The 27,098-nt window shown below is 45.0% G+C and overlaps 1 protein-coding gene across 2 annotated transcripts in view; it reads left to right on the top strand.

Annotated features, from left to right (window-relative positions):
* The window catches only part of rbpjb (recombination signal binding protein for immunoglobulin kappa J region b), a 148,420-nt gene that overhangs the window by 34,272 nt on the left and 87,050 nt on the right, over positions 1–27,098 (top strand). For both annotated transcript variants that reach the window (XM_070870700.1, XM_070870702.1), the window contains 2 exons: positions 6,414–6,452; positions 7,262–7,357. In XM_070870700.1, the coding sequence (XP_070726801.1) occupies positions 6,414–6,452; positions 7,262–7,357 (135 nt within the window). The remainder of the gene's footprint in view (positions 1–6,413; positions 6,453–7,261; positions 7,358–27,098) is intronic.

The following is a 27,098-nucleotide window of genomic DNA, read 5'->3' as shown; positions in this document are numbered from 1 at the left end:
TGATGTACCATGACACCCAGGTCTCTTTGCACCTCCCCTTTTCCTAATCTGTCACCATTCAGATAATAGTCTGTCTCTCTGTTTTTACCACCAAAGTGGATAACCTCACATTTATCCACATTATACTTCATCTGCCATGCATTTGCCCACTCACCTAACCTATCCAAGTCGCTCTGCAGCCTCATAGAATCCTCCTTGCAGCTCACACTGCCACCCAACTTAGTGTCATCCGCAAATTTGGAGATACTACATTTAATCCCCTCGTCTAAATCATTAATGTACAGTGTAAACAGCTGGGGCCCCAGCACAGAACCTTGCGGTACCCCACTAGTCACTGCCTGCCATTCTGAAAAGTCCCCATTTACTCCTACTCTTTGCTTCCTGTCTGACAACCAGTTCTCAATCCATGTCAGCACACTACCCCCAATCCCATGTGCTTTAACTTTGCACATTAATCTCTTGTGTGGGACCTTGTCGAAAGCCTTCTGAAAGTCCAAATATACCACATCAACTGGTTCTCCCTTGTCCACTCTACTGGAAACATCCTCAAAAAATTCCAGAAGATTTGTCAAGCATGATTTCCCTTTCACAAATCCATGCTGACTTGGACCTATCATGTCACCTCTTTCCAAATGCACTGCTATGACATCCTTAATAATTGATTCCATCATTTTACCCACTACCGATGTCAGGCTGACCGGTCTGTAATTCCCTGTTTTCTCTCTCCCTCCTTTTTTAAAAAGTGGGGTTACATTGGCTACCCTCCACTCCATAGGAACTGATCCAGAGTCAATGGAATGTTGGAAAATGACTGTCAATGCATCCACTATTTCCAAGGCCACCTCCTTAAGTACTCTGGGATGCAGTCCATCAGGCCCTGGGGATTTATCGGCCTTCAATCCCATCAATTTCCCCAACACAATTTCCCGACTAATAAGGATTTCCCTCAGTTCCTCCTTCTTACTAGACCCTCCGACCCCTTTTATATCCGGAAGGTTGTTTGTGTCCTCCTCAGTGAATACCGAACCAAAGTACTTGTTCAATTGGTCCGCCATTTCTTTGTTCCCCGTTATGACTGCCCCTGATTCTGACTGCAGGGGACCTACGTTTGTCTTTACTAACCTTTTTCTCTTTACATATCTATAGAAACTTTTGCAATCCGTCTTAATGTTCCCTGCAAGTTTCTTCTCGTACTCCATTTTCCCTGCCCTAATCAAACCCTTTGTCCTCCTCTGCTGAGTTCTAAATTTCTCCCAATCCCCGGGTTCGCTGCTATTTCTGGCCAATTTGTATGCCACTTCCTTGGCTTTAATGCTATCCCTGATTTCCCTTGATAGCCACGGTTGAGCCACCTTCCCTTTTTTATTTTTACGACAGACAGGAATGTACAATTGTTGTAGTTCATCCATGCGGTCTCTAAATGTCTGCCATTGCCCATCCACAGTTAACCCCTTCAGTATCATTCGCCAATCTATCCTAGCCAATTCACGCCTCATACCTTCAAAGTTACCCTTCTTTAAGTTCTGGACCATGGTCTCTGAATTAACTATTTCATTCTCCATCCTAATGCAGAATTCCACCATATTATGGTCACTCTTCCCCAAGGGGCCTCGCACAACGAGATTGCTAATTAATCCTCTCTCATTACACAACACCCAGTCTAAGATGGCCTCCCCCCTAGTTGGTTCATCGACATCTTGGTCTAAAAAACCATCCCTTATGCACTCCAGGAAATCCTCCTCTACCGTATTGCTTCCAGTTTGGTTAACCCAATCTATGTGCATATTAAAGCCACCCATTATAACTGCTGCACCTTTATTGCACGCACCCCTAATTTCATGTTTGATGCCCTCCCCAACATCACTACTACTGTTTGGAGGTCTGTACACAACTCCCACTAACGTTTTTTGTCCTTTGGTATTCTGCAGCTCTACCCATATAGATTCCACATCATCCAAGCTAATGTCCTTCCGAACTATTGCCTTAATTTGCTCCTTAACCAGCAATGCTACCCCACCTCCTCTTCCTTTTATTCTATCTTTCCTGAATGTTGAATACCCCTGAATGTTGAGTTCCCAGCCCTGATCATCCTGGAGCCACGTCTCCGTAATCCCAATCACATCATATTTGTTAACATCTATTTGCACAGTTAATTCATCCACTTTATTGCGGATACTCCTTGCATTAAGACACAAAGCCTTCAGGCTTGTTCTTTTAACACCCTTTGTCCTTTTAGAATTTTGCTGTACAGTGGCCCTTTTTGTTCTTTGCCTTGGGTTTCTCTGCCCTCCACTTTTCCTCATCTCCTTTCTGTCTTTTGCTTTTGCCTCCTTTTTGTTTCCCTCTGTCTCCCTGCATTGGTTCCCATCCCCCTGCCATATCAGTTTAAATCCTCCCCAACAGCACTAGCAAACACTCCCCCTAGGACATTGGTTCCGGTCCTGCCCAGGTGCAGACCGTCCGGTTTGTACTGGTCCCACCTCCCCCAGAACCGGTTCCAATGCCCCAGGAATTTGAATCCCTCCCTGTTGCACCACTGCTCAAGCCACGTATTCATCTGCGCTATCCTGCGATTCCTACTCTGACTATCACGTGGCACTGGTAGCAATCCCGAGATTACTACTTTTGAGGTCCTACTTTTTAAGGGATGAGGTTCTAGCTCCTTAAATTCGTTTCGTAGGACCTCATCCCTTTTTTTACCTATGTCGTTGGTACCAATGTGCACCACGACTACTGGCTGTTCTCCCTCCCTTTTTAGAATGTCCTGCACCCGCTCCGAGACATCCTTGACCCTTGCACCAGGGAGGCAACATACCATCGTGGAGTCTCGGTTGCGGCCGCAGAAACGCCTATCTATTCCCCTCACCATTGAATCCCCAATCACTATTGCTCTCCCACTCTTTTTCCTGCCCTCCTGTGCAGCAGAGCCAGCCATGGTGCCATGAACTTGGCTGCTGCTGCCCTCCCCTGATGAGTCATCCCCCTCAACAGTACCCAAAGCAGTGTATCTGTTTTGCAGGGGGATGACCACAGGGGACTCCTGCACTACCTTCCTTGCACTGCTCTTCCTGTTGGTCTTCCATTCCCTATCTGGCTGTGGACCCTTTCCCTGCGGTACGACCAACTCGCTACACGTGATACTCACGTCATTCTCAGCATCGTGGATGCTCCAGAGTGAATCCATCCTCAGCTCCAACTCCGCAACGCGGACCGTCAGGAGCTTGAGGTGGATACACTTCCCGCACATGTAGTCGTCAGGGACACTGGTGTCGTCCCCGAGTTCCCACATGGTACAGGAGGAGCATAACACCCGACCGAGCTCTCCTGCCATGACTTAACCCTTACACTTAAATTGGCAACAACAATGTTAAAAGTTACTCACTGATATAGAAGAGAAAAAAGAAAAACTACTCACCAATCACCAGCCAATCACTTACCCTCTTGGCTGTGACGTCACCTTTTGATTTCTTTCTACTTTTTTTGCCTTCTCCCTGTAGCTGCACAAGTCACGCCTTTTATAGGCCTCTCCACGCACCTCCTCAACGCTGCTCCCGACTGCCGCCGACGCTGGGCCCCGGACTCCCTGCTGTGCCTTTTATAGGCCTCTCCACGCACCTCCTCGACGCTTGCAATATACAATCCTTTAATGCCCATCTTGTACTTTTTTGCAATTATGTGCAGCCTGAGTGCAATCACATGGTCTTTATACCCTTTTCACAGCAGCAGATGAAGAACTAAAACCAGAAACTGTAGGCTGTGAATTTTTCTTTTGTGGGATCCCAATTCTGCATCATTTTTGTAACATTGACTTGTGTAAAATCTGCAGTCATCTTGATGCAAATGTACGTAACATTCCCTTAGTGAACCACAGCAAATTGTTTGGAAAAATCAAATGATCTACAGGAAGGAATATTTTTAGAGAAGAAATATATAGCACAACATTTCTTTATCCTTCCTTCTCCATTTTAACCTCAAGAATTGCTGTACAACAGCCAATTTTGCACCGTGTGCATTTATCTTTGTACTAATTCAGGACATGCAATACTGAATCTGGTAGGTTCTTGGTTAACTAAAATTACTAAAATTTGAATACTTTTTTAAAGAATAAATAAATCTGCATTTACATAGCACCTTTCACGGCCTCAGGACGCCTCCAACCACTTCACAGCCAATAAAGTGCTTTTGAAGTGTAGTCACTTGTAATTTAGGGAATCTGCACACAGCATGGTCCCAGAAACAGCAACACGATCAATTGTTTTTGATATTAGTTGTGGGATTAATTTTGGACAGAACAGTGCTAAAATTCCCCTGCTCTCTTTGACTAAGCTTTTGGTCATTTGTCATCATTTCTTCTTTTGTGGCTCGATGTCAAATTTTTGTCTTATAACACTCCTGTGAAGCGCCTTGGGATATTTTACTATGTTAAAGGCGCTATACAAGTACAAGTTGTTGTTGCTGCTCTTTAAATAATGCCATGGGATCTTTTACATCCCCCCCCCCCACCCCCCGAGAGGGCAGATGCGGCATCAGTTTTAACATCACATCTAAAAGATGACGCGTCTAAAAGTGCATCACTCCCTCAGGAAATATCAAATCAGATCAGATGCTCAAGTCTCTGAAGTACAGTTTGAACCTATAATCACCCAACTCGAGGCGAGAGTGCGATATCTAAGCCAAGGCTGAGCTAAAATGGGCCAAATTACCATCCTCTTCTGTGCCTATCTTAAGATCATGGTATTCAATTGTTAAATATTTCAAAGATCTTTGCCTCCATTACCCTGCTAGGAAGCCCATTCCTTGTGTGGAGAAGACTTTCTTGACCTCACTGGAACATGAGTAAGCCATAGGCTACTCGCCCCATTGAGCCTGTTCTACCATTGAATTAGATCATTGCTGCTCTGTACTTTAATTCCATTTACCCTTCTGATCCATATGTATGATCCTTTGAGATGCAGTACCCAAAACGCAGATGGGGTCTAACCAAGGTTCTGCACAACTGCAGCGTAACGTTAGTCCTTAATTTGTGTCTCAGAAATTTGAACCTGTGTTTCCGAATCCTACTTTTTGCCTACAATTACTTTGCAGTTGCAGGCTGCCTCTCTACTTCAGTAGGTGAGAATAGGTTAATAAAATTAAATTGCAGCTGCATTGGCAAATGTTGACAAGTATTACTACATTTTGCTACTGTTTACGTATCATATACATCTTGTTAGTATAGTATTGTAGTGTATAAGGAGTGATGTTTATGGTGCTCAGAAATCTCTGCAGCTATGGGCTGTGCCAGACTTGTGACCAAGGAAGGTTGGGGCATAAAATTAAGTTCTGAAAAATTAGGGGCTCAATTTTACTCAATTTTCTGCACCTTTTTTAAAATTAAATTTAAAATCTCCCATGTTTCCCCAAAGTTTCTGCTGGCGTAATTCACTTGGGGTAGGATTTTTTTAGGCTACGATTTTTTTACCTCATTGGATGTGGTAACCTGCCACCTGTGCCAATTCTGGCCATTTAAGCAAGTTTGGCCAGCTCTGATTTACTCCAATTTTTCTTAGGACGGCGAATGTGACCACTCTGGAAAAACTTTCTGGGCAGTTAACAAAATTGGCGCAGGTAACAGAATCAGTGCATCAGATGCAGTTCCACGGCCCAGACAGCAGTGAGGGGAGGGTAGCAGTGGCACCCAGGGAGGAGAGGGAGGCCTTTCGGCTAGGGTTAGCAGCGGTGCCAGGAGGGATGGGGGGGAAGAGAGGCTGTTCGGCCAGAGTTAGCAGCGGCACCGGGAGGGGAGGGAGGCTTTTCGGTCAGGGTTAGGAGCAGCACCGGCTCCAGGAGGATGGAGGCCTTTTGGCCAGGGTTAGGGTTAGGAGTGGCATAGGGAGGGGGGGGGAGAGGATAGACTTTTGGCATAAACTTTTAAATAATTTAATGCTGGTAAGCTGGTGCAAGGTGCTTGTGCAGATTGCTGAGAGCCGGCCAGAATGTGTTGTATATGTCACTTTCTAGCCTCGGCCTGTGCATTGTGTCCCTCGTTACCCTGGTAACCCGATCTTTTTGGCACAGATCTTGGACTCCACCCCCAAAGCTAAAGGACAGGCTACGCGGCGCCAAAATCAACAATTCAAACGGGGAAAGTTGGAATAAATTTTTTTGCTGGAGTTGGACCCCAAAACAACTTAAAGTATGTCAAACGGCATTGGGGAAAATTGAGCCCAATGTGTTTAAAGTTTGGTTCATGTTCGAGCTCTGATGCCAAAAAATACAATTCATATTTGTATTAATGGCGGGGAGAAGGGAGGAGAGAGAGAGGCTGTGAAGAGGCGCGGGGAAGGGTTCGAGGAGGAAGGTATTGTGCCATTTTTGAAATTAGGATTTACAATTGTTTAATGCCCATCTTGTACTTTTTATTTGCTTTGCAGGAAGTTTGGGGAGCGACCTCAACCCAAACGCCTTACCAGGTAAGATTTCATCACGTAGTGCTTCCTACTTCACTGTGGTTTTGGTTTAGCGATGAAGAAAAATATCTTGGGCCTTTGTGCAATTAACGTTATCTTGTTGCATCAGAACATGGAGCACGTGTTACCATTTAAAACACCTAAGAAATAACTACAAGAATAATTTTGAGATGTTTATTTGTCGAGGTCTGGTGCTGGGGACCAAAATTACGCTCCATGAACTTAATGTGCCAGTTATGTACATTTTTTGTGATGATGAATGTTGTATAGTCCGTAGAAATAGATTATAAAACTAATTAATGAAAGCTAACTGCTACCATTGGTATTTGGTATATACCTGTACTCTGAAATAAGTAAAATCGCTTCCAGCAGTCATTATACATTTTATATGGGCATGGTTACTTTATATACAGTACTGTACTTTTATTTATCAAATAAGTCATTTTATGTGGCATTTTTGAAAAAAAACTCTTTTCAAAATTAATTTTTTAATTGTATCCAGTACACTTATTCGGGTAACAAACTGTCAGACTTAACAACACTAGTTTGTTTTGTGACCTCTGAAATTGGCATCTTGAGCAATTATCTGTTTTGTAGTTTCTCAGAGGCATTTAAAGTCTTTTTAGAATAAAGCTGTTTTTGTTTAAAAACGAACATATGTCTCATTTGCAACCTGTATTTGAAGTGGCAAATGAATTCCTGTGCACGTCATACCTCCTGGGTTTGCAGACCACAAAAACCTGTGAAAATTTAAGTCGTGCATTGAATTTTATGGTATGTACTGTATCTTACTTTTTCATGTCTTTATTTAGGGAAGCAATGCGAAATTATCTTAAGGAGCGTGGTGATCAAACTGTACTAATTCTACATGCTAAGGTTGCACAAAAATCTTATGGAAACGAGAAAAGGTGAGTTGCTTATAAACTCAACAGTGCTACATTTTGAGTCATGTGGTGCAGTTGTGCGAGTCTTCCACCCAGAAAGAAAAGGAAGAACTTGCACTTATATTCGGCTTTATCACGTCCTCAGGATGTTCGAAAGCGCTTGAAAAGCAATCCAATAGTTGCCAATTACGGTCACTTTTTTAATGTCAACTAGCCAATTAACACACAAGGCCCCACAAACAGCAAATGAATAAATGACAAGATAATCTGTTTTTATAGTAGTTTGACTGTACAGCAGAAGAGTACCTTGCTTTTTTCATGTAGTGCCATGGGATCTTTACATTCACCTGAGCAGGTGCGCACAATGTCTAGGTATAGTATCTCATCTAAAATATAGCATCACTAGAAATGCAGCACTTAGTCAGAACTGCAGTGAGTGTCAGACTAGATTAAGTGTTGTGTTGTGGGACTTGAACCCACAATCCTCTGACTCAGGTGAGTGTTAACTGAGCCAAGCTACCATCATCATCATAGGCAGTCCCTCGGAATTGAGGAAGACTTGCTTCCACTCCTAAAGTGAGCTCTTTGGTGGCTGAACAGTTCAATGCGAGAGCCACAGACCCTGTCACAGGTGGGACAGACATTCGTCAGGGGAAGGGGGGGATGGGACTGATTTGCCGCACTCTCTTTCCACTGCCTGCGCCTGACCTCTTCACGCTCGTGGCGTTGAGCTTCGAAGAGCTCAACGCCTTCCCGGATGCACTTTCTCCACCTAGGGCGGTCTTCGGCCAGGGACTCCCAGGTGTCAGTGGTGATGTCGCACTTTACCAGGGAGGCTTTGAGACTGTCCTTATAACGTTTCCGCTCCCCACCTTTGGCTCGTTTGCCGTGAAGGAGCTCCGCATAGAGCAATTGCTTAGGGAGTCTCGTGTCTGGCATGTGAACTATGTGGCCTGCCCAGCGAAACTGATCGAGTGTGGTCAGTCCTTCAATGCTGGGGATGTTAGCCTGGACGAGGACACTGATGTTGGTGTGCCGTACTACCAGGGGATTTGCAGGACCTTGTGGAAGCATCATTGGTGATATATCTCCAGCGACCTGAGGTGTCTTCTGTACATCGTCCATGTTGTGTATCTGTAAAGCATGCACTCCCATGTTCCGCCACCAGGGAGTGCATCCCCTGAAGTCCCAAGGGATCCCAGCATCCCTTGGGAGCACTGTATATAAGCCGGCCCCCTAAGGTCTGTTCCTCCACTCTGGAGTGTCTTAACACAGATGAGACTGCACACAGGGAGGTTAAAGTAACAGTGACCTCAGTCTTTACTAAGACACTCCAGAGTGAGGAACAGGCCTTGGGGGCCAGCTTTTTACAGTGCTCCCAAGGGATGCTGGGATCCCTTGGGACATCAGGGGATGCACTCCCTGGTGGCGAAACATGGGAGTGCATGCTTTACAGATAAACATCACACCCTTCCCAAAGTCAAAGTGAAAATTATTTACAAGGTGAGGTGGTCGGGAGCCTTTCTTTCCCTGGTGGACCGCCTCGGTACAAATGTCTGTTCTGGTGTGTTGGCCGTGCCCTCGCTTGGTTGGCGTGTTGTTGGCCCTGCAGGCCTGTTGGGTGAGCCTGGCCTTGCTGGGCTGTTGGGCATGATGGATTTGATTTCCTGGTCCGGGGTGGTGTCGTTGATCCTTTGGGTGTGTGCTGTGGGCTTGAAAAAAGTGGTGTCTGTGTTGCTGTGGGTTGTTCAGGGCAGTCTGTGAACTGCAGCCTCGTTTGGTCCAGGTGCTTTCTGCAAATTTGTCCATTGTCTAGTTTGACTGCAAACACCCTACTCCCTTCTTGAGCTATCACCGTGCCCACGATCCACTTGGGACTATGTCCATAGTTTAGCACATACACAGGGTCATTCAGATCAATTTCCCGTGACACAGTGGCGCGACCACCATTTACATTTTGTTGCGGCCGCCTGCTCTCTACCTGATCATGCAGGTTGGAGTGAACCAGCGAGAGTCTGGATTTAAGTGTCCTTTTCATGAGTAGCTCAGCCGGGGGCCCCCCTGTGAGCGAGTGGGGTCTCGTGTGGTAGCTGAGCAGTACTCGGGACAGGTGGGTTTGGAGTGAGCCTTCTGTGACTTGTTTAAGGCTCTGTTTGATTGTTTGTACTGCCCGCTCTGCCTGTCCATTGGAGGCTGGTTTAAACGGGGCCGAGGTGACATGTTTGAACCATTGCAGGTCATGAATTCTTTAAATTCGGCACTGGTGAAACATGGCTCGTTGTCACTGACCAGTATGTCGGGCAGGCCGTGGGTGGCAAACATGGCCCTCAGGCTTTCAATGGTGGCAGTGGCGGTACTTCCCAACATTATTTCACATTCAATCCATTTTGAAAAAGCATTCACCACCACCAGGAACATTTTACCGAGAAACGGGCCCGCATAATCGACATGGATCCTCGACCAAGGTTTGGAGGGCCAGGACTACAAACTTAGTGGTGCCTCTCCGCTGCATTGCCGTACACAGGACTCTTAAGTCCGAGTCGATACCGGGCCACTACAAGTGGGATCTGGTTATCGCTTTCATCATTACTATACCTGGGTGTGTGCTATGGAGATCTGAGATGAACGTCTCCCTGCCCTTTTTGGGTAGCACTACGTGGTTACCCCGCAACAGGCAGTCTGCCTGAATGGACAGCTCATCCTTTCGCCGCTGGAACGGCTTGATTAGCTTTCATTTCAACGGGGATGCCGGCCCAGCTCCCATGCAGTACATTTTTTTTTACTAGGGACAGTGGAGGATCTTGGCTTGTCCAAGTCCTAATCTGGCGGACCGTGACAGGTGATTTATCATTTTCAAACGCTTCCATGACCATCATCAACAAGTCTGCGGGCTGCGCCACCATCAACAAGTTTGCAGGCTACGCCATTTCCACCCCCGTGGTGGGCAATGGTAGCCGACTGAGAGCATCTGTACAGTTTTCGGTGCCTGGCTTGTGGTGGATGGTATAGTTATACGCTGACAGCACGAGTGCCCACCTTTGTATGCGGGTTGAGGCATTAATATTTATCCTTGTTTTCAGCGAACAGGGATGTGAGGGGCTTGTGATCGGTTTCCAGCTCAAATTTGAGGCCAAACAGGTACTGATGCATTTTCTTTACCCCGAACACACACGCTAATACCCCTTTCTCAATTATGCTGTAGGCCCTCCCGGCCTTAGACAAGCTCCTGGAGGCATAGGCGACAGTTTGCAACTTCCCCACAATGTTAGCTTGTTGTAATACACACCCGACTCCGTAGGACGACGCACCACATGCTAGCACGAGTCTTTTTCACGGGTTATACAATATAAGCAACTTGGAGCATAAAATGTTTCTGGCTTAAAAGCAATTACTTGTTTTTTTTTTCCCCCATACCCAGTTCTCACATTTACGCAATAACACATGTAGAGGCTCTAAGAGGGTGCTTAATCCCGGTAGGAAGTTACCAAAATAGTTGAGTCCCAGGAACGACCGCAGCTCCGTGAAGTTCTGTGGCCTGGGCGCGTTCCTTATAGCCTCTGTCTTGGCGTCTGAGGGCCGAATGCCGTCCGCTGCGATCTTTTTCCCCAAAAACTCCCCTTCTGTTGCCATGAAGACGCATTTTGACCTCTTCAGCCGCAGCCCTACGCGATCCAGTAGCTGGAGGACCTCCTCCAGGTTTTGTACGTGCTCGACGGTGTCCCGACCTGTGACCAATATGTCGTCCTGAAAAACCACCGTGCGTGGTACCGACTTGAGTAGGCTCTCCATGTTTCCCTGGAAGATCGCTGCAGCCGACCGAATTCCAAACGGACATCTGTTGTAGATGAACAGTCCCTTGTGCGTGTTGATGCAGGTGAGGCCCTTCGAAGACTCCTCCAGCTCCTGCGCATGTAGGCCGAAGTCAGATTGAACTTGGTGAACGTCTTGCCTCCTGCCAGTGTCGCAAATAGGTCGTCTGTCTTAAGTAGTGGGTATTGGTCCTGTAGCGAGAAACAATTAATAGTTACTTTGTAATCGCCGCAAATCCTGACCGTGCCATCACTTTTGAATACTGGAACAATCGGGCAGGCCCACTCGCTGAATCCCACTGGGGTGATGATGCCCTCGCATTGCAGCCTGTCCAGCTTGATTTCCACTCTCTCCCTCATCATGAGGTACCGCTCGCGCCTTGTGGTGAATGGGTTGTGCCTCTGGGACCAAGTGGATCTGCATCTTCGCCCTGGAAAAGTTTCCAATGCCTGGCTCAAAAAGGGAAGGAAATTGGTTAAGAACCTGAGTACATGAGGCCTCATCGACATGTGATAGCGCTCAGATGTCATCCCAGTTCCAGCGGATTTTGCCCAGCCAGCTCCTTCCATCAGTGTGGGGCCATCACCCGGGACAATCCAGAGTGGCCGTTCGTGCACCGTGCCCTCGTAGGTGACCTTGACCATGGCGCTGCCCAGGGCAGTGATAAGCTCTTTGGTGTACGTTCTCAGTTTCGTGTGGATGGGGCTCAGGGCTGGTCTGAGTGCCTTGTTGCACCACAGTATCTCAAACATCTTTTTACTAGCGCCAGTGTCCAGTTCCATGGCTACGGGTAAGCCATTCAATTTTACGTTTCGCATTATAGGTGGACATTTTGTCTCAAATGTGTGCACCCCATGTACTTCAGCATCTGCTTCCTTTCTGAGTCTCAAATTGCTTTGATCCACCATGGACCCATCTTCCTCTGCCACAGGGTGATTAGCAAGTTTTGCAGAGCTTGCAGCTCGACTGCAAGCTTGTTGGAGGTGCCCCATTGTTCCACAGCTCTTGCAATCATGTCCTTTGTAGCAGCATGAATAGACTGAATGGAAGCCTCCACAACGCCAACAAGGTATGAATTGCCTTGCATATTCATCCTTTGTTGCGGACTCTTGAGTCATCTGGGTCACCCAAGGCCTGCTGGCAGTTGCAGACTCGTGGTTTCTGCCCTGTACATTGCTGCTCGCAAACACAGTTCCAGTTAATTTATGAACATTGCTAGCACTTGTGTGCTGAGAGATTTGTTTGGTGTAATCACTGGTGGACATAAACGCCTGTGCTATTGCAATGGCCTTGCTGAGAGTCGATGTCTCTACAGTCAAAAGTTTTCGTAGGATGGTCTCGTGGCCAATGCCCAATACAAAAAAGTCTCTGAGCATTTGCTGCAGGTAGCCATCAAACTCACATTGTCCTGCAAGTCACCTTAGCTCGGCGACTTAGCTCGCCACTTCCTGACCTTCAGGTCGCTGGTACTTATCGAACCGATACCTCGCCATCAGCACACTCTCCCTCGGGTTAAGCAGTGTACACAGCTTCTCATGCAACTTATCTGTGGGTTTCACCGGAGCCAGAAGATTCTTCATGAAGCTGTAGGTCGGTGCCCCGTAGACCGTGAGGAGGACCGCTCTCCTTTTTGCAGCGCTTCCTTCTCCGTCCAGCTCGTTGGCTACAAAGCACTGGTCTAACCGTTCGACATAGGCTTCCCAGTCCTCACCCTCCGAGAACTTCTCCAGGATGCCCACAGTTTGCTGCATCTTTGCATTGGATTCGTGTACTCGTCGCTAGTTGTTGTGTTCCTAACACAGATGAGGCTCACAGGGAGGTTAATGTGACAGTCCATTCCTCCGATTCATACAGGAGGGCGGGTATTACTACAGCTGCCCCGACCTCAGAGATCACCACCGCAGGTCGGGGCTATAAATAGAGCTGGAGCGCCTGACCCTGAAACATCATGTGCCGCGCCGACCTGTGAGCACCACCGCAGGTCGGGGCTATAAATAGAGCTGGAGCGCCTGACCCTGAAACATCATGTGCCGCGCCGACCTGTGTGAGAACACCACCGCAGGTCGGGGCTATAAATACAGCTGGAGCGCCTGACCCTGAAACATCATTTGCCGCGCCGACCTGTGTGAGCACCACCGCAGGTCGGGGCTATAAATAGAGCTGGAGCGCCTGACCCTGAAACATCATGTGCCGCGCCGACCCGTGTGAGAACACCACCGCAGGTCGGGGCTATAAATACAGCTGGAGCGCCTGACCCTGAAACATCATTTGCCGCGCCGACCTGTGTGAGCACCACCGCAGGTCGGGGCTATAAATAGAGCTGAAGCGCCTGACCCTGAAACATCATGTGCCGCGCCGCCCCGTGTGAGAACACCACCGCAGGTCGGGGCTATAAATACAGCTGGAGCGCCGGGCCCAGGAATATCATGGCGGAGGTGCGGCGAATGAGGGTACGGGGCCCAGAAGAGCCGAGAGGCCAGGAGCAGCACGGGCCTGCCCACACTGCAATATGTGCGCGCAGTAGGTCCGTGCAGCTGAGCAGGTCTTCAGTCGTCCTGGTTAATCCTTGCCAGTGGATAAAGGCCTAGCTCTGTCAAGCCCGTGTGGTGGCCGATGTGAAACGGTCACCACACGTTAAAAAAATTCACGCACAGGCATTTTCCACCCCCTCAACTGGAGTTCAGGACTGGAACATCGGGTTCTTCATTGAAACATCTGTGAACTCTCATGGAAGCAAGTCATCCTCGTTCGAGAGACCGCCTATGATGATGATGATGATGAAATCTTGGTTGTGTCTGATAAGATTTAAAAACGTATATTTTATTACGTCTGTGTGCAATTCCTGTCAACTTTTTCCATTGTAATTCTACACGCAAAGGTTGCACAAAAATTGTATGGAAATACTGCATATGTAAAGTTGTCACACTAATTATACTATCCCTTCTCAGCGGACAAGTTCGCATAGGGAGTTTCTATTATGAAGGCGGACATCATTTATAATGGGAACCTAAAGACTACACTTGGTCTTAACTTCATGTGCAATGCCATGCGTGATCGGCTAGTGTATACAATTGAAGTTTTGCATATGATGTGCACCGTCTGTCCACATTCTGGCTCACAGCCTGTTCTAGGACTGCTCAATATGGATAGTAATGTTCCGATTTTTAGATCGCTCTTGTTTAAAATCTACCATTTCATAGAAACATAGAAAATAGGTGCAGGAGTAGGCCATTCGGCCCTTCAAGCCTGCACCGCCATTCAATGAGTTCATGGCTGAACATGGAACTTCAGTACCCCATTCCTGCTTTCTCGCCATAACCCTTGATCCCCCTAGTAGTAAGGACTACATCTAACTTCTTTTCGAATATATTTAGTGAATTGGCCTCAACTATTTTCTGTGGTAGAGAATTCCACAGGTTCACCACTCTCTGGGTGAAGAAGTTTCTCCTCATCTCGGTCCTAAATGGCTTACCCCTTATCCTGTGACCCCTGGTTCTGGACTTTCCCAACATTGGGAACATTCTTCCTGCATCTAACCTGTCTAAACCCATCAGAATTTTGAACGTTTATGAGATCCCCTCTCATTCTTCTGAACTCGAGTGAATACAAACCCAGTTAATCCAGCCTTTCTTGATATGTCAGTCCCGCCATTCCGGGAATTAGTCTGGTGAACCTTCGCTGCACTCCTTCAATAGCAAGAATGTCCTCCCTCAGGTTAGGAGACCAAAACTGTACACAATATTCAAGGTGTGGCCTCACCAAGGCCCTGTACAACTGTAGTAATACCTCCCTGCCCCTGTACTCAAATCCCCTCGCTATGAAGGCCAACATGCCATTTGCTTTCTTAACCGCCTGCTGTACCTGCATGCCAACCTTCAATGACTGATGTACCATGACACCCAGGTCTCATTGCACCTCCCCTTTTCCTAATCTGTCACCATTCAGATAATCTGTGTCTCTGTTTTTACCACCAAAGTGGATAACCTCACATTTATCCACATTATACTTCATCTGCCATGCATTTGCCCACTCACCTAACCTATCCAAGTCACTCTGCAGCCACATAGCATCCTCCTCGCAGCTCACACTGCCACCCAACTTAGTGTCATCTGCAAATTTGGAGATACTACATTTAATCCCCTCGTCTAAATCATTAATGTACAGTGTAAACAGCTGGGGCCCCAGCACAGAACCTTGCGGTACCCCACTAGTCACTGCCTGCCATTCTGAAAAGTACCCATTTACTCCTATTCTTTGCTTCCTGTCTGACAACCAGTTCTCAATCCATGTCAGCACACTACCCCCAATCCCATGTGCTTTAACTTTGCACATTAATCTCTTGTGTGGGACCTTGTCGAAAGCCTTCTGAATGTCCAAATGCACCACATCAGCTGGTTCTCCCTTGTCCACTCTACTGGAAACATCCTCAAAAAATTCCAAAAGATTTGCCAAGCATGATTTCCCTTTCACAAATCCATGCTGACCTGGACCTATCATGTCACCTCTTTCCAAATGCGCTGCTATGACATCCTTAATAATTGATTTAATCATTTTACCCACTACCGATGTCAGGCTGACCGGTCTATAATTCTCTATTTTCTCTCCCTCCTTTTTTAAAAATTTCATCTCAGTAACTGAAATTTCTAAAGTCCAAAATAAAATATAAATCAAAAAGTTACAGATTTCACAATAGCATAATTAAATTTACCCATTGAATTGTCTTGCGTTTTCAATGGCTTCCTTATAGTTTTTATTTGAAGACTAGATTTTGACTGGATATTTTTCTCTGGAAAAAGTTGATGTTTCCAACCACACTGACCTTGTGTAGTTTGGCAGATTTTTCCAATGTGCATAGGTTTTTGAGTTGAAGTAAAGGTTCCTGTTCCCTTACTGTGTGATCATTTGTGAGTTTCTTTGCTTTATATCAGAAGATTTTGAATAAAACTGGACATAGAAACATAGAAAAGAGGTGCAGGAGTAGGCCATTCGGCCTGTCGAGCCTGCACCACCATTCAATTAGATCATGGCTGATCATTCCCTCAGTACCCCTTTCCCGCTTTCTCTCCATACCCTTGATCCGTAAGGGCCATATCTAACTCCCTCTTGAATCTATCCAATGAACTGGCATCAACAACTCTCTGCGATAGGGAATTCCATATGTTAACAACTCTGAGTGAAGAAGTTTCTCCTCATCTCAGTCCTAAATGGCTTACACCTTATCCTTAGACTGTGTCCCCTGGTTCTGGACTTCCTCAACATCGGGAACATTCTTCTTGCATCTAACCTGTCCAGTCCGTCAGAATTTTATATGTTTCTATGAGATCCCCTCTCATCCTTCTAAACTCCAGTGAATACAGGCCCAGTCGATCCAGTCTCTCGTCATATGTCAGTCCTGCCATCCCGGGAATCAATCTGGTGAACCTTCGCTGCACTCCATCAATAGCAAGAACGTCCTTCCTCAGATTAGGAGACCAAAACTGAACACACTATTCCAGGTGAGGCCTCACTAAGGCCTTGTACAACTGCAATAAGACCTCCCTGCTCCTATACTCTCATCCCCTAGCTATGAAGGCCAACATACCATTTGCATTCTTCACCGCCTGCTGTACCTGCATGCCAACTGCATGTACAATGACTCCCAGGTCTCGTTGCACCTCCCCTTTTCCTAATCTGCCGTCATTCAGATAATCTGCTTTCGTGTTTTTGCCACCAAAGTGGATAACCTCACATTTATCTGAGGTTAATCTGCCACGCGTTTGCCCACTCACCTAACCTGTCCATCACCCTTCAGCCTTTTAGCGTCCTCCTCACAGCTCACACTGCCACCTAGCTTATTGTCATCTGCAAACTTGTAGATATTATACTCAATTCCCCCATCCAAATCATTAATGTATATTGTAAATAGCTGGGGTCCCAGCACTGAGCCCTGCGGCACCCCACTAGTCACTGCCTGCCATTCTGAAAAGGCCCCGTTTATCCTGACTCTCCGCTTCCTGTCTGCCAACCAGTTCTCCACGTCAGTACACTACCCCCAATAACCTGTGCTTTAATTTTGCACGCCAATCTCGTGTGTGGGACCTTGTCAAAAGCCATTTGAAAGCCAAATACACCACATCCACTGGTTCTCCCTTGTCCACTCTACCAGTTACATCATCAAAACAGTCTAGAAGATTTGTCAAGCAGGATTTCCCTTTCATAAATCCATGCTGACTTGGACTGTTCCCGTCACTGCTTTCCATAAGTGCTGCCATTTCATCTTTAATAATTGATTCCAACATTTTCCCCACTACCGATGTCAGTCTAACTGGTCTATAATTACCTGTTTTGTCTCTCCCTCCTTTCTTAAAAAGTTGTTAGATTAGCTACCCTTTGGTCCATAGGAACTGATCCAGAGTCGATTGACTGTTGGAAAATGATCACCAATGCATTCACTATTTCTAGGGCTACTTCCTTAAGTACTCTGGGATGCAAACCTTCAGGCCCCGGGGATTTATCGGCCTTCAATCGCATCAATTTCCCTAACACAATTTCCCGCCTAATAAGGATTTCCTTCAGTTCCACCTTCTCACTAGACCCTCGGTCCCCTAGTATTTCCGGAAGGTTATTTGTGTCTTCCTTCGTGAAGACAGAACCAAAGTATTTGTTTAACTGGTCCGCCATTTCTTTGTTCCCCCATTATAAATTCACCTGAATCTGACTGCAAGTGACCTACGTTTGTTTTCACTAATCTTTTTCTCTTCACATATCTATAGAAGCTTTTGCAGTCAGTTTTTATGTTCCCAGCAAGCTTCCTCTCATACTCTTTTTTTTTTTTCCCCCCCTCCTAATTAAACCCTTTGTCCTCCTCTGCTGTATTATAAAATTCTCCCAGTCCTCAGGTTTGCTGCTTTTTCTGGCCAATTTACATGCCTCTTCCTTGGATTTAACACTATCCTTAATTTCCCTTGTTAGCCACGGTTGAGCCACCTTCCCCATTTTATTTTTACTCCAGACAAAGATGTACAATTGTTGAAGTTCATCCATGTGATCTTTAAATGTTTGCCATTGCCTATCCACCGTCAACCCTTTACGTATCACTCACCAGTCTATTTTAGCCAGTTCACGTCTCATACCATCAAAGTTACCTTTCCTTAAGTTCAGGACCCTCGTCTCTGAATTAACTGTGTCGATCTCCATCTTAATAAAGAATTCTACCATATTATGGTCACACTTCCCCAAGAGGTCTCGCACAACAAGATTGCTAATTAGCCCTTTCTCATTACACATCACCTAGTCTAGGATGGCCAGCCCTCTAGTTGGTTCCTCGACATATTGGTCTAGAAAACCATCCCTAATACACTCCTCCAGGAACAACTCCTCCACTGCATTGCTACCATTTTGGTTAGCTCAATGAATATGTAGATTAAAGTCGCCCATGATAACTGCTGTACCTTTATTGCACACATCCCTAATTTCTTGTTTGATGCTGTCCCCAACCTCACTACTACCGTTTGGAGGTCTGTACACAACTCCCACTAACATTTTCTGCCCTTTGGTATTCCATAGCTCCACCCATACTGACTTCACATCATGGTATTCTAAAAGCTATATTTCAAGTAAGACCAAAACTTATGGCAATTTGGGAAGCATAGATGTAGAAGTTTCTTGGCAGTACAGGCTATGGAGCTGGGAGATGCAAATCTGCAGAACTACAAAGCCACTTGTGATCACTTGTGTTAATTACAGGGTGATGAGTTTATGTAGGCAGGTTCCATTCTAAATGTAGACATACAAATTTATAATAGTGAAAGTTATAGAGGAAATTCAGAGACATATTTGCTCAGTTGAAAGGGATTTTGGCATGCTTTTCCAACTGACTTAAACACTCGTGGAAGATTGAGATTGAATTATTGGATTCCTTCTGATTGAACCAGTCATGACATGTCATGCCTCTTACTTGAAAATTCAGTTGACAAATCTTTCTCAGCCATTGTTGGAGCTTGACTCCAACATTTTCCCCACCACTGATGTCAGGCTAACCGGTCTATAATTACCCGCTTTCTCTCTCCCTCCCTTTTTTAAAAAGTGGTGTTGCAGATGCAGTATAATGTGGATAAATGTGAGGTTATCCACTTTGGGGGCAAAAACGCAAAGGCAGAATATTATTTGAATGGTGGCAGATTAGGAAAAGGGGAGATACAACGAGACCTGTGTGTCATGGTTCATCAGTCATTGAAAGTTGGCATACAGGTGCAGCAGGCGGTAAAGAAGGCAAATGGTACGTTGGCCTTCATAGCTAGAGGGTTTGAGTATAGGAACAAGGAGGTCTTACTGCAGTTGTACAGGGCCTTGGTGAGGCCTCACCTGGAATATTGTGTTCAATTTTGGTCTCCTAATCTGAGGAAGGACTTTCTTGCTATTGAGGGAGTGCAGCGAAGGTTCACCAGACTGATTCCCAGGATGGCCGGACTGACATGAGGAGAGACTGGATCAACTGGGCCTTTATACATTGGAGTTTAGAAGGATGAGAGGAGATCTCATTGAAACATACAAGATTCTGACGGGAAGGGACAGGTTAGATGTGGGTAGATTGTTCCCGATGTTGGGGAAGACCAGAACCAGGGGACACAGTCTTAGGATAAGGGGTAAGCCATTTAGGACTGAGATGAGGAGAAACTTCTTCACTCAGAGTTGTTAACCTGTGGAATTCCCTGCCACAGAGAGTTGTTGATGCCAGTTCATTGGATATATTCAAGAGGGAGTTAGGCATGGCCCTTATGGCTAAAGGGGTCAAGGGATATGGAGAGCAAGCAGGAAAGGAGTAATGAGGGAATGACCAGCCATGATCTTATCGAATGGTGGTGCAGGCTCAAAGGGCCGAATGGCCACTTCTACATCTATTCTATGTTAAGGATAATGTTTTTTAATGTAAAAAGTTGGAAAATCCATTTAAAAACTGTGTCAGCAAACTTGCTAATTGTGCACATGAGTGCTTTAATGCAGGAAAGTAAAGAGGGGAACCAGCTGATGTGGAGAAGCTAGTGAAAGCAGCTAAATCTATCTGTCCTAAATTAAACCCCTTAAGAAATGGCGTGGATATTGGGGAAACCTGTTTTCCCCACATTTAATATCTGTATTGAACAGTTCTAGAACAGGCTGTGGGCCAGAATGGCAAATGGCACATTTGCACATAGGACGTGAAGCGAAAGTGACCAACAACTGACCCGAGGCAGGCGGGAGGCAGCAATTAACTTTGCAGAGTGTGCTGTCGCTGGCTAGGAAGTGAGTCGAGATCAGCGCTGACCCAGAAAATTGAAAAATCAAATTAAGGGTGCAACAGAAACTTTCTGCTAGGAGAACGGCAAAAAGGAGCATTTGGCTAATCGAATGGGAGCTGTGCAAGTTTGTTTGTGCACTGATAGATCATTGCAGCAATGAAAACACCAATATGCAGTTGTCAAGCACTTCACGAGTACAAATGTAATGGAGCAGCATTACAGATCAAAATTAGGTGAGAAATCAGTCAGATTCCATTCGGGAAGTAAATCAAGGTTGTTGTTTAATGTAATTAATTATATTGTAATTAATGTAATTCATGGTATTAATTGTAATTAATGAGCCATGTAACATTATGCTCATAGCACCACCTACAGGTGCACTACTGTTAGACTTTTGAGACCACTACATGGGCTGGATTTTAGGCTTTTCTGTTTTCGGGGTGAAAATGGAGGTGGGGCGGGAAAGTTTAGTCTGCGCTTTGGTAAGGAATTTTAGCCACCTGGGACCTGCGTCAGGAGGCGTAGCGCAAAGGGAGGCGTTGTAAACTTTGAGGTGCAAAAATGGGAAACTCGCAAACGAAACTGTCAGGCCATGTATGCTTCGAGAGGCCTTGGGGGTGGGGGGCGTTGGCGGAGAAAGAGAACTAAAAAAAACAGAAACATTACCCATGCCACCACAACACTGAGTTTAAAAAAATTAAAAGTACAAACACTCACATTTGCTTCTACAGCATTTAATCTTCATCGCCGCCAGCATGGTTGTACCACACTGGTTTCCGGTCATTGCAAGGCACGATTCCAGGCGTATGGGTCGGATTCGAGTCAAAATTTGGACGGTGTCCAAAGGTCTATCTATCTCAGCCTTGAATATACTCTCAATGACTCGGCATCCACAGCCCTTTGGGGTAAAGAATTCTAAAGATTCACAGCCCTCTGTGTGAAGAAATTTCTCCTCATCTCAGACTTAAATGGCTGACCCCTTATCCTGAAACTATGCCCCCTAGTTCAAAACTATTCAGTGGGGGCGGAGGGGAGAGAACGACCTCTCTGCATCTACCCTGTCAATCCCCCTCAGAATCTTGTATGTTTCAATGAGATTGCCTCTCATTCTTCTAAACTCCAAAGAGTATAGGCTCAATCTGTCTTCATAAGACAGCCCTCTCATCCCAGGGATCAATCTAGCGAACCTTCGTTGCACCCGCCTCTAAGGCATGCAATGTCCTTTCTCAGATAAGGAGACCAAAATTATGCACTGTACTCCAGGTGTGGTCTCACCAAAGCCCTATACAATTGTAGTAAAACTTCCTTAGTCTTGTACTCCAACCCCCTTGCAATAAAGGCCAACATGCCAATTGCCTTCCTAATAGGAAGTGTTAACAGGGCACTTAACTTTATGTTTCCTGTACGAGGACACCTAAATCCCTATGAACACCAATATTTAATAGTTACTCACCATTTTAAAAAATATTCAGTTTTTCTGTTCAAAGTGAACAAACTGACATTGCTTCACATTATACTCCATCTGCCACCTTATTGCCCACTTACTTAACTAGCTATATCCTATGGCTCTTTGTGTCCTCCTCACAGCTTACTTTCCCACCTAGCTTTTTATCGTCAGCAAATTTGGATACATTGCATTAGGTCCCTTCATCTAAGTCATTAATATAGATTGTAAATAGCTGAGGCCCAAGCACTGATCCTTGCGGCACTCCACCAGTTACAGCCTGCCAACCAGGAAAAGGACCCGTTTATTCCGAATCTCTCTCTTCTGTCCGTTAACCAATCCTCTACCTATGCTAATATATTACTTCCAACCCCATGAGTCCTTATCTTGCGTAACAACCTTTTATGTGGCACCTTATCGAATCCCATTTGGAAATCTAAATATAATACATCCATTGGTTCCCCATTATTTACCCTGCTAGTGAGATCCTCAAAAAGGATGTAGGCCATCGAGTCCAGGAGATTTATCGGCTTTTAGTCCCATTAGTTTCTCAAATACTTTTTCTCTACTGAAATAAATTACTTTAAGTTCCTCACTCTCATTAGCCCCTTGTATGCATTTTGTGTCTTCTACTGTGAAGATAGATACAAAATATTTGTTTTAAGTCTGCCATTTCCTTATTCCCCATTATAATTTCACCTGTCTCAGTATCTAAGGGACCAGATGGTTACTTTTAGTACTCTTCCTTTTTACATAGAGCTCTTATAATCTGTTTTTATATTTCTTACTAATTTGTTCTCATTCTATTTTCTCCCTTTTTATCCATTTTTTTTCGTCATCCTTTGCTGATTTCTAAAGCTTTCCCAATCCTCAGGCTTACTGCTATTTTTTGCAACATTATAAGCCTCTTTCAATCTAATACTATCCTTAACTTATTTAGTTAGCCACGGATTAATCACTTTTCCTATGGTTTTTATTTCTCAATGGAATGTATATTCGTTTAAGAATTCTGGAATATTTCTTTAAATGTTTGCTACTGTTCATCTACCGCCATACCTTTTAATCTATTTTCCCAATGTACTTAGCTAGCTCGCCCTTCATACCTATGTAATTTGCTTTATTTAAGTTTCAGACTCTTTTTTTTCCGATTGAAGTATTTTACTCCCAAACTCCATGTTAAATTTTAATCTGTTTATTATGATCACTGTTCCCCAGAGGATACTTTACTATGAGATTGCTAATTAACCCTATCTCATTGCACAATACAAGATCTAAAATAACCCCATGAGCACTTATCTTGCATAGCAATCTATTATGTGCCACCTTATTGAATGCTTTTGGAGATCCAAATACAGGTTTAAAAAGTCTGAAATCCGGAGTTCTAAAAACCAGAATTATCTGAAAACCGGATATGGTGCAGATTGTACAAGAGTCGTTGTCCGGAATCTGGAAATATTTCCCGAAAACCGGACTTTTAAGCTGTACATACCTTTCCAAACCTGAATCCCCAAAAATATGCAAACCGGCACAACCAGGCCTCGAGGTTGCCGAATTCGGGCCGTCTGATGTAATGCTCTGAAATCTGGAAATTCATGAAAGTCGGCTCAAGGGGTTCCGGATTTGGGACGTTGGAATATCTCCGAAATCTGGAAATATCTGAAAATCGTCCACAAGGTTTCCGGATTTGGGACGTCGGCCCAAGGGTTTCTGGATTTGGGATGTCTGATTTCTTCTCTGAAATCCGGAAAAACCCGGAAGCCGTAATGGCCTCGGTCCCGAGGTTTCTGGTTTCGGGACGTTATACATGTATACTACACCCACTGGTTCCCCTTTATCCAAAAACTTGAATACATTTGTCAAACGTGATTGCATTTTTGTGTTGGCTCTACCTAATCATATGATTTTCTAAGTACCCTGTTACCACTTCCTTAGTAATGGTTTCCAGCATTTTACAGACGACTGATGTCAGGCTAACTGGCCTGTAGTTCTGTGTTTTCTCTCTCCCTCCTTTCTTGAATAGCGGGGTTACATTTGCTACCTTCCAATCCACTGGGACCGTTCTAGAATCTAGGGAATTTTGGAAGATCACAACCAATGCATCCACTATCTCTGCTGCCAGCTCTTTTCGAACCCTAGGATGTAGGCCATCGGGTCCAGGGGATTTGTCAGCTTTTAGACCCATTTGTTTCTCAAGTACTTTTTCTGGAATTATTTTAATTACTTCACGTTCCTCACTCTCATTAGCTTCTTAGTTCCCTACTATTTTTGCTGTTTTTTTTGGCTTCTACTGTGGAGACATTTTTGTACCGCTCAACTCTCTCTCTCCCTTCCTGTCTCACTGGTCATCTTTATCCAAATTGCTACAATGCTCCATTGCCTTGACTTTTCTCTTTTTGATTGCTAAATTTCCCTTCATCTGACCTCCCTATCTATAGCCGTAATTATTTGATTCACCAGGACACTGGTCCCACCTGGTTTAAGTGGAGCCCATCCCAATAAAGCAGCACCCTCTTTGCCCAGTACTCCAGTGCCTCATGAATCAAATCCCTTCCTCCCACACCACTCTTTGAGCCACGCATTTAACTCTCTGATCTGCTTGTTCCTATGCCAATTTGCTTGTGGCTCAGTCAACAATCCCGAGATTATTACCTTTTTGAGGTTCTGAGTTTTAATTTGGATCCTCACTCCTCAAACTATCTCAGCAGAACCTCATTCCTAATTCTAGCCAAGTCATTGTTTCCTACATGAACTACAACAACAGGATCATCCCTCTCCCACTCCAAATTCTTCTCCACCCACGAGGAGATATCCTAACCACATGCACTGTCATCCCTATATAACCTTGTTTAATTTATTTATTTATTTAATAGTGTTTACGTATTTAAATTAGCATATAGTTTTGTTTTTATAACTAATTAGTAGATCTTGTTTAAGTTATGTCCTCCTGTAATCTTTCATACTTTTCACCACAGCTTGCCATATGCCTCAATTTGCGACGATTAGAAAATTTCCCTCAGTTGCTAAGTTCAGCTGTATGGGAAATAATTGTAGCTCAACACCGCTGACCCTGATGGTATACCACTCAGCTCATTGTTCCAGTCTGAGAAACTTTCCTCTACACTTTTTTCTTTCTGCCTTCCAAGCATCTTTCTAGCTTGATGGCCATATTTCACGAAATTCCATGTGCCATTTTCTTCACGTTAAGTCTACAGTCTACTCATAATTGATTTTTTTTACATTATTTATTTCAATGGATACTTCATTTTTATAATGTAAGTAACACAGCAAAGCTCGATTATAATCCTTAAATTTTTCAAAATTTGAGTTGAGTTTACGGAACTACCTGATCAGATGCTTTTTGAAAATCATGTAAATTACATCCACAGCATTTCCCTTATTTATATGGTTCTTCCCAAGGGTTTTGTTAAGCATGACCTGCCTTTTAGAAATCTTTGTTGACTGGCCATGATCAACCATGTTTCGCCAAGTGCTGTATTGTAGACTTCAGGGCTGGGAATTTGCAGTCAGCAGTGAAGCGACGACCATTGCCACTGACCTCAAAGAAAGCTTCCCATACAGATTTAGCGATCTCTCTAGCGAAAACTTGAGCTTGCTCGACGTTAAACTGATTGTCGTGCTGTCAAAAGGGGATCCCCAGCGGAGAGCTGCAGTGATATCATCAAGCTCTCTAAGCCAATCGCATTGAAGAACTTTGACATCAAACCAGGAAATAAAAAGACAATAGCAAATACTGCAGGTACTGGAAATCTGAAATACAAACAGAAAATTCTGGAAATACGCAGGCAGCATCTGTGGAGAGAGAAACAGAGTAAATGTTTCAGGTTGATGACCCTTTGTCAGAAGGCAATAAAAAGTACTGATTCAATTTATTTCATAAAAAGTATAGTGTGAAATAAAGAGCTCAATTTTCCCCAAATCTTCTTTTTGGTGTACTTGAAGAGTTACCTGTTTTTTTTGGAGTCCAAGTACGCCAAAAAAAAAGTTCCAAGTTTCCCCGTTTGATTTCTTCATTTTGGCGCTCCCTAATCTGTATGTTAGTTTTGGGGGTGGAGCCTTGATCTGCACCAAAAAGATCGGGTTGCCACAGTAACCAGGAATACACTGCGTGCTGAGGCTGGAAAGTGAAACATACAACCAGCTTACAAACTTACACAAGCACATTAAAATACATGGGAGCAACTTCACAAGCATAAGAACATTGCAGCAACTTATTACCATTAAATTATTCAAGTCCCCCGATGCCGATCTCTGCTCCTATCCCAGGCTGAAGGGCCTCCCGGTCTGCTCCCCCGCATCTAGCCCTGGCCGAACGGCTTCCTCCCTCCCGGTCCTGCACCTAGCCCTGGCCAAGTGGCCTCCTCCCCCTCGGTCCCGCACCTAGCCCTGGCTGAGTGGCCTCCTCTCTCCCGGTCCGCTCCCCCGCACCTAGCCCTCGCCGAGTTGCCTCCAGGTCCGCTCCCCCGCACCAATCCCAGACCGAACAGCCTCCTGGTTCCAGTCCCTGCAACTATCCCAGAACGAATGGTCTCCTGCTGGTCCCACTCCCCCGCACCTATCCCAGGCCGGATGGCCTCCTCCCTCCCTGGTCCCCACATCTAACTATACCCGAAACCTTCTCTCCCCTCTCTTACTACATCTGCTGCTGCTGTCCGGGCAGCTGCTGCACTTACCTGTGACTATTTCCTTAACTCTCCAGAAGGTTTTTCTCCAGAGACTACTTATGCTGGCCTAAGAAGAACTGGAGTAACTCTCAGCTGGCCAGAATTGGTGTGGATGGCAGGTTACGCCCCCTTTGGCTGAAAAAAAACATACCTTAAAAAAAAATCATAACTAACTGAGTTACGCTGGTGCAAATTGATCAGGGAAACTTGGTTTTTTTAACTTAGGCCAAAAAAACGGCGCAAATCACTGGAGAAAATTGAGTCCATTGATTGGAACAAATTTTTAAAAATATCTATTTTAAAAATCATCATTTTATATCAGTTATACCTTTTCCAACAAGGCTTAACCTTTACTGGGATGTTTAACAGCAATATTACAGTGGTAAAGCTTAAGTTTTTGTCAGTTCCCCTGATTTCCGGCTCTGGAGAGTTGCACAGCACTACCTGGCAGAGCAACGAATGACATAAGAAATAAGAGCAGGAGCAGGACAGAAGAACATAAGAAATAGGAGCATATAGTAGGCCATATGGCCCCTCGAGCCTGCTCGCCATTTAATACAATCATGGCTGAT

The sequence above is a fragment of the Pristiophorus japonicus genome, chromosome 2 (genome assembly GCF_044704955.1).
Source record: "Pristiophorus japonicus isolate sPriJap1 chromosome 2, sPriJap1.hap1, whole genome shotgun sequence".
Classification (NCBI taxonomy): domain Eukaryota; kingdom Metazoa; phylum Chordata; class Chondrichthyes; family Pristiophoridae; genus Pristiophorus; species Pristiophorus japonicus.
The sequence above is the reverse complement of the archived record's forward strand: the minus strand, read 5'-3'. Positions and strand labels throughout refer to the sequence as shown.